At 37.4% G+C, this 13,228-nt stretch overlaps 1 protein-coding gene across 1 annotated transcript in view; it reads left to right on the forward strand.

The window, feature by feature from the left end:
- lamc3 (laminin, gamma 3) overlaps nt 1-13,228 on the forward strand; it is a 142,326-nt gene that overhangs the window by 128,085 nt on the left and 1,013 nt on the right. The window contains exons 13-27 of the mRNA XM_077231062.1: nt 2,202-2,390; nt 2,622-2,873; nt 3,422-3,575; nt 3,707-3,849; nt 4,495-4,673; nt 5,076-5,268; nt 6,164-6,405; nt 6,517-6,593; nt 6,831-6,965; nt 7,089-7,341; nt 9,486-9,629; nt 9,866-9,968; nt 10,760-10,962; nt 12,361-12,504; nt 12,774-12,873. Of these exons, the coding sequence (XP_077087177.1) occupies nt 2,202-2,390; nt 2,622-2,873; nt 3,422-3,575; nt 3,707-3,849; nt 4,495-4,673; nt 5,076-5,268; nt 6,164-6,405; nt 6,517-6,593; nt 6,831-6,965; nt 7,089-7,341; nt 9,486-9,629; nt 9,866-9,968; nt 10,760-10,962; nt 12,361-12,504; nt 12,774-12,873 (2,511 nt within the window). The remainder of the gene's footprint in view (nt 1-2,201; nt 2,391-2,621; nt 2,874-3,421; nt 3,576-3,706; nt 3,850-4,494; nt 4,674-5,075; nt 5,269-6,163; nt 6,406-6,516; nt 6,594-6,830; nt 6,966-7,088; nt 7,342-9,485; nt 9,630-9,865; nt 9,969-10,759; nt 10,963-12,360; nt 12,505-12,773; nt 12,874-13,228) is intronic.

Consider the following 13,228-nt stretch of genomic DNA (forward strand, 5'->3'; position numbering starts at 1 on the left):
AGCTACTAAGCACAACTAAGTTGTGGAGAGCGCGCATAGCAACGACAGACGGCACGGGAAAATCGGACCGAATTTTAGCTAATAATAAAAGTTAGGTGTGCATCGATGTAAATGTCAAGTAATTTATCTTTTTTTGACTCATTCTTTTTATAAAAATGATTTAAAGGCTGAAATATGTGAGGTTTATCTTTTTATAAAACTTTTTTTTGTTAAAACTTTATTTGAATTTCATTTTACTATATGTGCCTATAGGGGTGGCAGGGGTTGGCGGCAATGTAAGTATCTGGATATTTGCCGCGGGGCGAGGGCTTCGATTACCTCTCTCTTTTTTGACCATACATGTTTGCATCCCTGAAATGAACCTGATTATGCCCTCGGGCGCTTGAGTAAATAAATAAATTAAATATGTGGCAGCCGTTGTGTGCAGTAAACATTCTTTTAACAAGCTGTTGTACTGATGTGATGACCAGTTATAGTTTTAATGTTAGTATATAAGCCTATTTAGAGGTGCGGATTAATTCAGGAAGGACTATGTGTAGATATATTTTATGATGTGTATTATGAGGTGGTCCGTGAAAATTCTTGATTACAAATAGTGGTCCACACTCACAAAAAGTTTGAAAACCCCTGCTCTAAGGCACCCAACTATCTCTCAGCGAAACCTTATTAAATCTATTAGTGTTAACCTGACAAAATCTCTCCGTGACATTTAGTGATTCTGAGGGACAGCAGGAGTCTGAAGTCTTTGTCCTTAAATGATAATGATGTGATTACCCGATTGATAGGTGTAAATTAACCACCACAGAGCCAGTATCTCCACATGACCTTGCGGACAGACAGACAGACAGAGTTGTTTTTCACCATTGATTTACACTGCACAGAGTAGTGTGATTTTATTCAAACCATCTGCATGTCGCAATCGTTTATTAGCAAGTTTCTGAAGGTATCTTTTGCATAGAACTCCTTTAATGCTAACTTTTTATCATTGATTTCTTTCTGTTTTTGTCTTGCTGGTGATTTGTGTCTGAACTGTCTCAATAGAGAACTCCAGCGTTAGTAGGGCTGATATTCAGTTCAGTAGTATTAGAGGTTTTCCCTGGAAGGCCTGTTAAGAGTGTTAGAGTCTGTTATTTATGTGGTTATTTTCTTTGATCTTTCTGGGTTCCTGTCCTTCCTGAAGCTGCTTTACTATTCATCTCATGTGCTCTACATATTTTATACACACAAAGGTCAAGAATGGGGTTATTTTATCCATGAATATACTTGTGTATAGAACAACATGTATCTGGCGATTTTGTTTATACTTTGTTTTTCTTATTGGTAAAAATAATAAATAATCATAAATGATTCGAAATTAGCTCTTACTACTGAATCAAATAATCATAAGCTGATACGTTTGGACAGTCTTCAGTAGTTTCAGTAATTTGGTTTTAGAGCAAATACACTCAAGCTGCATAGTTACAGACTAGTCACATCTCTCTCTCTCTCTCTCTCTCTCTCTCTCTCTCTCTCTCTCTCTCTCTCTCTCTCTCTCTCTCTCTCTCTCTCTCTCTCACGCCCACACACACACTTTTTCTGTAATGGTATATTGCCATCTGCTGTTTCAGATGCGTAGTGCACTTTTCTTTCTTAACAGTGGAGGGGTGTGTAAATAAAATAAATAAAACATGTAGTATAATTTTAATATATTTATAATTTGATATATTGTTTGTAAAAATATATATATTTATAATACTATTATTTTCTAAGGTGTAGTCTTTATTTATTTTTTATAATATTTTGTATGTATTAATTTGTATTACTTATATCATTTGTATTCTTCTTTATTTAGTATGTGTGTTTAGTAAATCTCCACATGTGTCTCTCTGTGAAAACTGGAAGGGCATGTGGGCAGAATCCAGAATCCCGGTGTTTTGCCCAATGGCATATTTTGGCTTGTTTTCGTGCTGACACTGACAGCATTGAACTGCTTGTCCGAGCTGATAAATTGATACGTGATGCTCACACCCTTGTGTTTCTGCGGTGAGCGAGAAAGCCATTTGAGTTTGTTTGCTTTTGTAGAAACTCATATTGTATTCATGCAGTTTCAGTGTGTTCGTGTGCAAGGCTCAGTGAATCTGATGATTGAATATATTCGCTTCTCATCAAAAGAGGACCATATTTTTGTTGTATAAGCTCTCTTTGTGTGTATTTTATTGCAGGTGCGTGTGACTGCGCAGACTTTACCACCGGCCGTTATTGTGAGCGTTGTGAAGATGGTTACTATCGCAATGCACTGACTGACAGCTCAGGCGACTGCTTACCTTGTCCTTGTCCAGATCACACCACCTGCGCCCAGGTGCCAGAGACGGGGGACGTGGTTTGTACCAATTGTCCGACAGGCCAAAGGGGTTAGTTGCAGTCAGTTTATGTGCTATTTGCATAATTCTGCAAAAACACTCATTTCAGCATTAAATTAGCATTTGCAAGTAAATACATTAGTAGTTGGAAGTACATTGTGCACTCACTGTAAATAAATGTACATTTACTCATTTAGCAGATGCTTTTATCCAAAGCACAAACACAAAGAGCAACAATAAATAGTATTTAAATACTGCTAATGGATTTTAATGGATTCCCAGGTGTACGGTGTGAATTGTGTGAAGATGGTTTCTATGGAAACCCTCTGGGCTGGGGGGGCACAGTGCAACCGTGTGTGATGTGCGAGTGTAATGGGAACGTCGATCCCAACGCTGTGGGTGTGTGCGATCACATGACTGGACGCTGTCTGAAATGCCTTGGACATACAACTGGGGACCATTGTGGAAAATGCAGATCAGGTTACTATGGCAACGCTTTGGCCAAGGAACTCAATCCAGAGCGAAAGTGCAAACGTGAGTGTCATTTAAAACATGAATGTGGCACATAATGAAGACATTTGATTATTGATTTCAGGTGTGTATTGTCACTACAAGTATTAATGTCTATCAAGAGTTTTTGCCTATTTTGTCCCTATAAGGACAGTGTAATCTGAAATGACCTACAATGTGAAAACCAGCCAATAGCTTAATGAATATACTGCATAGTGCCTTTTTGCAAATGTAAAAAAGTAAACTCAAAGGAGTAGGAGAAAGAAAGTACCATTAGCTCAGTATAAAAACTATAGAACTGTGTAAAATCAGTGGTGCTTTGAGACTTCAAAACTGATATTAAATTGTTTTTGAGATGTTCAGCAACATCAAGCATTTTATCCTTCAAAAACTTTGTCGCATGCCTCATTAGAATGAAGACATTAAAAAAACATTTTGTGCATGATCTATACAACATTTATCATCCTGTGGGTGAGAAGATTTTTCTGAAATTTTTGTAACTCATAAAAGAAATTGGTGGCATAACTTTTTGTGTATCTTGCATCATAAGGTTGTAAACTTTTGTTTCTCAGCTTGTGCCTGTAACGTGGCTGGGACATCAGGTTCCCTGAATGACTGCCACCCGGACACAGGAAATTGTGTTTGCCTGAGTCATGTGACCGGAAGAGACTGTGGACAGTGCGAATCTGGCTACTTCAACCTGCAGCCAGGCTTGGGCTGTGAGATGTAAGTTTTGGGATATGTCTGTCTGTCTGCATGTCTATCAGCTTGTCTGTCTGTCTGCATGAATGTCTGCCTGTGTATCGGTCTATAGACTAAATTGCATAAATGCTGCACTCTCTTTTTCTTTTCTATAGGTGTAACTGCAATCCCATTGGCTCCTCCTCTTCAACATGTCATCCAGTGACAGGACAGTGCTTGTGTCGAACGGGTGTATTGGGGGTGTCATGTGACACTTGTCGAATGGGATTCTTCGGTTTCTCCTCTAGAGGCTGCAGAGGTATTAAGTGTAATTTTAAAATACTTTATTTAAAATTATAATTATTTATTTTACTTTTGTATATTTTTAATTGTTAACATGATCAAATATGTTATGATAAACTGTTTAATAATCAATGTACTGTAGTCAACAGTCAATGTTACCTTGCTAACCAATTCTAACAATGATGTCCACTGAAGGCCTTGTAGAGAACCCAAGTGTAGTTTATTTACAAAACGTGATCAAACATAAAACAAATGCATGACATGGCATGAACTCAAAACATAAACATGGACATGACGCTTACCACAGTGGTTACAGGGAAATAATACTTGAAAAAGTCACAAGGCATAAATGAGGGCTTAAATGCACACATGGGACACATGTGAACAATGAAACAATGAACCAATGACAACACATAACACATGGCAGGAACACACGACTAGAACAGGGGGTAACATGACAGACATGAAACAAAACCAAAAAGTATTTCACTGTGAATTCAGCAAAGTAAAATTTAACTATAGCACTTTGTTTTGATTAATTTTAGAAGTATTTAAACCAAAAAAAAGTTACATGACTTTTGTAAATGTATACAAATTAATGTATATCTAATATTCCATAAATATATCTAATAATATCATAATATCAATCTCCCACCTATAGCATGTAATTGTGACCCCATGGGCTCAACCTCAATGCAGTGCCATGACAACGGTACGTGTTCTTGTCGCCATGGGTTTGTCGGTTATAAGTGTGACAAGTGTGAACTGAACTACTACCAGAACCGCCTGACCCACCAATGTGAGGAGTGCCCTGTGTGCTACAGTCTCATCAGAGACCAGGTGGGTAAGAGAGATGATGAAGCATGAGAAGTGATATGTTTATGTAATGGTTGCCTATAGCAGATTAAAAGTTCACAATTAGTTATCTCACCCACTCACTTAGTTCCTTTGCTGAGATACTGTAGGCTCCCATGACCTACATCTTCCTGGTTGTTTATAATGAGCATGAATGGGTGGTAATGCAAGGATGATTTTAGCTCTGCCCTTTAAATGATTGTGGAAAGCTCAGTGGGGTTTAATAACAAGGTGTGTAAAAAAAAAAGTAATCAAACCTACATCTACTGCTGTAATTGAGTGCTTTGGTTTAAAAAAAAAATTATATGACTACTTTTACTCATTTTCTCAAAATGTTCATTTTCACAAGTTTTTGTAATGTTTTTTTTTACATTGTTATGTGTACAGGCCAGTAAACTGAAAGCCAGACTGCAGGAGTTGGAGACGCTGCTCAGTGGTTATGACTGCAATAGATACAGTCGGCAGTATCGTGGGCGCCAGCAGCACAGGCACCAACATAATGACCTGGACAATCATATACAGAAGGACCAGGTTGAAGACTATCTGCCCAATGCCCTGGAGGACCTCCTTGCTATTCAAGGTGAAAAAAACCTTTAGACCAAAGTCCTTAAAGGGATAGTTCACCCAAAAATGAAAATTCTGTCATAATTTCCTCACTCTCAAGCTGTTCCCAACCTGAATACATTTTTTCTTCTTCTGCTGAACACAAAAGAAGATATTTAGAAGAATATGGGTAACCAAACAGTTGATGGGCACCATTTCTATGGAAGTCAATGTGGTTCATCAACTGTTTGATCACCCATATTCTTCAAAATATCTTCTTTTGTATTCAGCAGAAGAACGAATACAGAAGAAATTTATCAACATTTAAAATGTCATTAAATGGTAAAATAACGTTATTCTGTTTTTCTGAGGGTTGAACTAATCTAATATTATACTACAACATGCAGTGCTGTTTAAAAGGGGTCAGTAAGATTTTTAGAAAATAAATTAAAACCTTGATTACGAAAAGATTAACCTGATCAAAGGTGATAGTAAAACTTCTACATTGATACAAAATAATCTACATTTCAAATAAAGGCTGTTCTTTTGAACTTTCTGTGCATCAAAGAATTCTAAAAGCATATTAAGCAGCACAAAATTGTACACATAAATTGTAACAGCATTTCACAGTTTTAAAGTTTTTACTGTATTTCTGATCAAATAGCATAAGAGACTTCTTTGAAAATCTTACCGACCTCAAACTTTTGAACAGTGTAATGTGAATCTAAAACAAATTTGTCCACTATGGTTTGGACAGTCACAATTTATCATAGTTTATCAAAGACAAATGTGGAACGTACTAAAGTGAGATTTTATTGTTGGATGCACATGCAAATTTGTGCCTTGTTTCAGCTTTGTTGCTTCTGCCAGTGACAGTTGTTTTGTTGGAAACGCACTGCTGATGCAACACTGATGTTTCTTCTTTGATGCAGAGGCTCGTGAGGCCTTCATTAAGCAGTTCTCACAGCTGGAAACATCTGCCCAGACCTTACTGCTGCAGCTGCGTAGCATTGCAACAGCACTAAACTGCAAATTGACAGACAGTGGAAAAGAATCAGAGAAAGGAATGACTCGAAATGGTGAAAATGAATGTCAAGAGCTTGTTGACACTTTATCCACTGCTCTGAATATGCAGGACCAGCTTCAGAAGATGACTCTTGACCTTAACAGCATGGTGAGTCTGCATGGATCAATTAAATGAGTGTCTAATCCGTCTGACCAGAGAACATGTCTTAATGGAGGCTTTTTATGTCTCTGTGATTCTCTTAAAACATCTTATTCTCAGGTCATCCCTTCTGTAATCCCTAAAGAACCAAACAAATGGAATGCCGTAGTGAACGAATCTGAGGTGCTAGTGAAAAGGTTTGCAGAAATATTGACTACAAATCTGTCTTAATGTAGATTCAAGTTTTAAATGTGACTTCTGCAAACATGGTTTATACACTGTAAACTTAAATTACATTAAAGTGACTTTAAAAAATGAGTTGAATCTTGTATAACATAAAAAAGTTATTTTGATTAGTTAAAGCAATGTAAAAACATGTTGTCATAAATTATTGATCATATACATTTTCACAGTGTAATGTTTTCTTTTAACAGTCACACAGACATCGCAGCTTATATAGAGCAGACAGCAGGAGATGCCTTTAAAATGGCTAACAGAACCTATTCACAGCTGATAATTCTACTTGAAGACAACTCCACAGAGTCCCATGTACATGATCTCACAGAGAAGTGAGTTACATTATGTTTGTGTCTGTATGCGTCAAACTTTTGCGGTTCTTTTTGCGGTTCTTTTGGTATTGGCCCTTAATAACTCATTTTAAATGTCACTCTCTATCTATTTTTGTCTGAAAGGCTAGAGGAGATGCAGCAGTTGAAGGAGAATCTGACCTTTGAGGTTAATGAGACTTTAGTGACACACCTGTCACTTCAGAGACACAACTCTGAGATAGCCGCCATTTTAGAGAACATCACTGCTTCACTATCCCAACTACGCACAACAGAAGGCAATTTCACCCTCACAGTGGAGGAGTTCAATATAACATCTTTCTCACAGATGTTTAATCAAACAAATGTCACAGCAACCCAGGATACAGAACTTACAGAGGTTTGTCCATGTAGTCTCAATGGAGATTGTGAAACTGCTATTTTCTGCCTTAATACACTGAGGCCCGGTTTCACAGACAGGGCTTAGATTAAGCCAGGATTAGGCTTTAGTTCGATGGCTTTAATAAACATGGCTTAGAAAAAATAACCCATTACTGATGTGCATTTTGAGACAAAACAGTGGCACTGACATATTTTAAGTTATGTCAGTGCAAATTGCTTTCAGTTAAAACAGCTCAAACATGCGTTTTAGTCTGGGAATAGGCTTAGAGGGTTAGTTCACCCAAAAATGAAAATTCTCTCAGTAATTACTCACCCTCATGTTGTTCCAACCCCGTAAGACTTTCGTTCATCTTCGGAACACAAATTAAGATATTTTTGATGAAATCTGAGAGCTGGCTCACTCCTTCATAAGCTGCAAGGTAATTGATATCTGCCAGCCCAGAAAAGTTAGTATAGACATTGTTAAAATAGTCTAAGTGACTACAGTGGCTCAACCTTAAGTTTATCAAGGGACGAGAATACTTTTTGTGCGAAGAAAAAATAATAATAATGACTTAATTCTACTATTCATTTTGTTCCGTGTGGGCCTCTGACGTGAGTTCACGAGAGCGCTGGCGAGAACTGAGAAGATGACTGTGATGGATCCCGGGGTGTAGTATTTTATTTTGTCCAGTAGGTGTCTCTGGGTGACACTATTTGTGTCCTCAGGTTAATTGCTGTGAAACAGGAGTGGAGAATTGACGGTGATTAACCATGCTGCTTATAAGAAGCTGGAGAATAGCTGTTGGGAATAGGAGCTTGGTCTTGCTGTTTGGTTGTCATGCTGACTCTCTCATCCTCTCCAGTCCAAGGCTTGATGATGATGACGATGATGATGATGATGATGATGTTGTTGTTTGTGTATCTTTATATTTTGTCTTTTATTTTAATGTAGTCATTTTTACTTATTCTAATTAAATACAACTTTGTGCAAATTTGATTATGTTGCTACTCCTTGAGCCAAGGGGTCGTAACAATGACGCAGATGGGTCTCGATGTAGTGTTTAAAATGCTTCTAAAATGTGCATTTCCTGGATGTCCGAATCATGAGAAACCAATGAGAAAACGTAAAAGTGCCTTACCAAATGCCGCAAAATTAATGGCTTACCTTTCAGAATTTCCCATCAATTGATCATGATTGATCTTCTCAGTTCTCGCGCATGCGTCGTGGCGCTCTCGTGAACTCACGTCAGAGGCCCACACGGAAGAAGATGAATAGTTGAATTAAGTCGTTATTTTTGGGGATCTTTTGTGCACCAAAAGTATTCTCATTGCTTGATAAACTTAAGGTTGAGCCACTGTAGTCACTTGGACTATTTCAACAATGGTTTTCTAACTTTGCTGGGCCGACAGATGCAATTACATCGCAGCCAATGAAGGAGTGAGCCAGCTCTCAGATTTCATCAAAAATATCTTAATTTGTGTTCCGAAGATGAGCGAAAGTCTTACGGGGTTGGAACAACATGAGGGTGAGTAATTACTGACAGAATTTTCATTTTTGGGTGAACTAACGCTTTAAGTATGTGAAACCGGAGGTAATTGTTAGTCAATATGGATGCCTTTTTATTAAAGGGATAGTTCACCCAGACTGAAAATTCTGTCATCATTTACTCACCCTCAAGTTGTTCCAAACTACTGAACTAACTTTTAAATAATTAAAATCTCAAACATCTAGAGTTGGTTTATGGAAAACATAAATTAGTGAACAACAGGACACCACTAGTGCTTTATTATCATCATTTGAGTCTTCGGGAAGCATACATACACATTATTTTATGGTCTAAACGTTTGTTTTGTTAGGAAAATAAGTGCTCTTTGCATAATCTAAGACCCATATTTATTTGGACTGTCTCCTTGTGTCTTTTAATGCTAATAGGCTGTGGTTTTATTCAGAAAGTTCCTTAAAGGATCTTTTTAAAAAGGTTTCATAAGGAAAAAGTATTGGATTTAAAAAATATATCATATCTAAGATTTCTGTCCATTGTTTGTATCTTTTGTTGCAAAACACTTTGATTTTGCCATGAAACTAACTAATGACGTTGATGAGACTAAAAATTACAATTATAAAAAAAGTTTTTGTATTCAAATTCATCTGGATTTCAGAGCGAGGACCTGATGAACAGGACAACCGAGTTGGAAGCTTCTGTTCAATCCAAAGAGCATATGATAAATATGACTAGAGAGGAAATTCAGCCCCACGTGGACAGTGCTGAAAAACATCTGAAAACTGTTCAAGAGCTCAAAGAGGTAATGCTTCACTGGACTATCAAAGAAGAATAAAAAATGTCCTTGTAATTAGAGGTCTAGCAGTTCTTTCATCCTGTGAATTTTAGCACCTCCTGCCAGTCAGTCTGGTGGGAAATGTTAAAGCATGAGAGAAAAAACAACAGGGATGTGTTCTCACCTCAAAGCGAATTCAAATGTGACAATTTCCTGCCAAAAGACAGTGTAATGAGATGCATCTTTTGTCTTTTTATCTGAAGCTGACGGCTGTGGCTGAGGGATTTAAGGTGTCAGCCGTCTCCTCTGTGGTGACAGGGAAAGAGGTTGAGGCGGAGTTCCTGTCTCTACAGAAGGTTCTGGAAGGTAACCATTTCTGCTTTATACTTTTTTCATATTTCTGCTGTTGATTCATGGACACTTTTGTCAAATTATGACACTAGATAAATTAGATAACTTAATAATTTATAATGAACAAATCAAAGAAATTTAGAAGTATAAAGACTAATATGGTATAGTTGAGGACTGAGAAATACAGCAGTAGAAAGGTGTACAGTAACACTATAGTTCAATAGTTTAGGGTCAGTAATTTTTTTTAAAAAGACATTAACTTGAAAGTATGAAATTGACAAGAGAGTGACAGGGAAAGTATTTTTAATGTTATAACTAATTTCTATTTCGAATAAATTCTGTTCCTTTTAACTTTCTATTCATCAAAGAATCTTAAAAAATAATCTATCATGGTTGGTGCAAAAATATTAAAGCAGCAAACCGTTTCCAACATTGATAATAATAAGAAATGTTTGTTGAGCAGCAAATCAGCATAGAATGATTTCTGAAGGATCATGTGACAGTGAAGACTTTGTGTTGTGTTATGATTGTTATGATGCTGAAAATTCAGCTTTGCCGTTACAGGAATAAATGACATTTTTAAATATATTAAAATAGAAAATAGTTATTTTAAATTGTAATAATATTTCACAATATTACTGGTTTACAGTATTTTTTTATCAAATAAATGCAGCCTTGGTAAACAAGGAGACTTGAGACTTTTTTATTTTTTTTACATAAAAAAAAAATCTTACCAAACTATATAATGGAAGAAAGAACATGTGAAAATGTTAAAATGTACTCTACATGAATGTTCTCTGCTGTAGACATGGAACAAGACTGGCCTCAGCTGCCTACACTCAGCAAAGGGTATCTGAAGAGAGAGAAGTTGCTGAGAGACAAGACCCTGGTGGATATGAAAAAAAAAGTCAAGCAGACGGAGAAAATGATCAAACCTGCAGTGGAGAACGCTATGGATGCGAGCAGCACAGCTAAACAAGCAGAGGAGTCTGCAGATGCAGTGGCTAAAGTAGGCTATACTGAAGCACTTAAAGGGGGTCATATGATGATTCTAAAAATAACATTATTTTGTGTATTAAAAAATAAGCTGATCGATCAACTTTGCCAGCGCGACTGGACCAGATTATATGAGATTGGTAATGGTAACAGAGTTGGACTGGTGACCCAAAGGTTGCTGGTTCGATTCCAGTACCGGCAGGAATATGACTGAGGTGTCCTTGAGCAAGGCACCTAACCCCCAATCGCTCCCCAGGCGCCACTCAAGGCTGCCCGCTACTCCAGGTGTGTGTATCCACGTTTGCAGTGTGTGTGTTCACTACTCACTACTCTGCTCCTAATGTGTGTGCACTTACTTGAATGGGTTAAATGCAGAGGTCAAATTCGTATGGTAACCCATACTTGGCCATCACTTGTCACTTTCATACTGTCTTTTTACGCGTCGCGCTACGGGTGTGAGAACACTATGTAAACATTAAACTATGTCTCCATTTTTTGATCGTAGAAACTACAAGCAAGCGCTACTCTATACTGCTCAAAACTCAAGTTTGAATAGTTGCAGATTCTTAAAATATGAAAACATACTTTTCATATTTCAGTCAGAAGCGCCAGACTGTACTGCAGAGATGGAAATGTCCCACTTTCTAGAATCAACCTTTGTGCACAGCCGGCCTTGTACTCTTCCAGGTTCTGGAAACAGTCCGAAAAATCCGCAGCACACAGTCAAACATTTTAGTTGTACTGTTCTGGAACCGTGTTGTAAATAAAGCTTAACCACTGTTTTCTAATTGTGTCCTCTTTTGGAAGGCAAAACTAAGTAGTTTGGCTTTCACAACGAAAAACACAGCGTCCAATGACATGGCGGCAACAATAATACAGCGAGAATAAAAAGTTACTAATTTCTTTGCGTATACATTTGGGCTGTGTTATGAAACTCTGCCCCCACACACTGACGTAGATTTGTGGGGGCGTGTTTGAACAAAGCATTTTAGAAAGGCGTGGATGAGCCTTAACTTTTATAAAGAATATCTCTTTTGGTTTGACACTTTGAGCTTTGTAACTCTGCAGATCTTATACTTGCACTAACAGCTACATAACACTAAAGAAAAAGAAAAACAAGAAATTGCATCATATGACCCCTTTAAACTGCCTGTGATGTTTAGCTAAAGTTTCTATCCAAATGACAAGTAATTCAGTCAAAATATTAGTTGGTATCATTTGTATGCTATAGTTCATTCTGTTAATCACATTGTGGTTATAGAAGTTGTGTATAATAGCACTCTGAAAGGCAATTTAATCAAATCAAGTCCCTAAACCCCAAGATGTGTATAGACACTGCATTGCCTCGAGGAGCCTAGACTGAAACAAGAACTGATGGGAACTAAAAGACTTATGCTTTTATTTATGACAGGATGCCAAAGCATCTCTCACACAGGGGAAACGGGCAAAACATGCATCTGGACAGGTGCGTTCAGCTGTGGACATCAGCGTGGAGCAGTTGACTGAGCTGGAAAGCCAAGCTGTGCAGAAACAGGAATCCATAGAGGCAGAGGAGGTAAACAATTTGGCATTAACTTGATAGTGGAATTGCCGATGTTTGTCCAGTTGGCTAGAACCTCAATGTCATTATTATTAGAACGCAGACTTCTACAGGACATTCAGTACCGCCGGTCTGTTTAGGGGGTTTGAGACACTGCAGTATGTGTACCAGAGGAAAAAAAAACTATCATAAAAGTATTAAACCTGATGCTGATCAGCAATGTGCTGATTAGGTTACCGAGGAGTTTGTTTTTGCATTGCCATGATGTTGATCTTTCTCCTCAGGAGATGTTTTCTTCAAGGAGTGTGATAGACAACATGGAGACAGCCAAGAAACAGCTAGAGTCCTTTTCAAACACGCTAACTCTGCTCCTCAAGCAACTGGGTAAATTCACAATCCTAATTTTTTTTTTTTTTTAATCCTCGCAACCCTACATAGGACAAGCTGTTTGGAGGATGAACGGATTGATTTTATTTTATTTATTTATCATTTATTATTATATTTTTATTTGTTTTGTTTTATTTCGTTTTGTTTTATCCCCGCAAACCTAAATAGGAAAAGCTGTTTGGAGGATGGATTTTGTGTTTTATTTTGTTTTTTGCATTGTTCTGCTTTGATTTGTTTTATGTTATCCCTGCCATCCTACATAGGGAAAGCTGTTTGGAGGATACATTTTGTATGGGTGTTTTTTTTCTGCTTTTTGTGTTGTTTTGTTTTTTGATTTGTTCTGCTTTGTTTT

This window comes from Siphateles boraxobius, unplaced genomic scaffold, assembly GCF_051911475.1.
Source record: "Siphateles boraxobius isolate OS27281-9 unplaced genomic scaffold, OSU_SipBor_1 16, whole genome shotgun sequence".
NCBI lineage: Eukaryota > Metazoa > Chordata > Actinopteri > Cypriniformes > Leuciscidae > Siphateles > Siphateles boraxobius.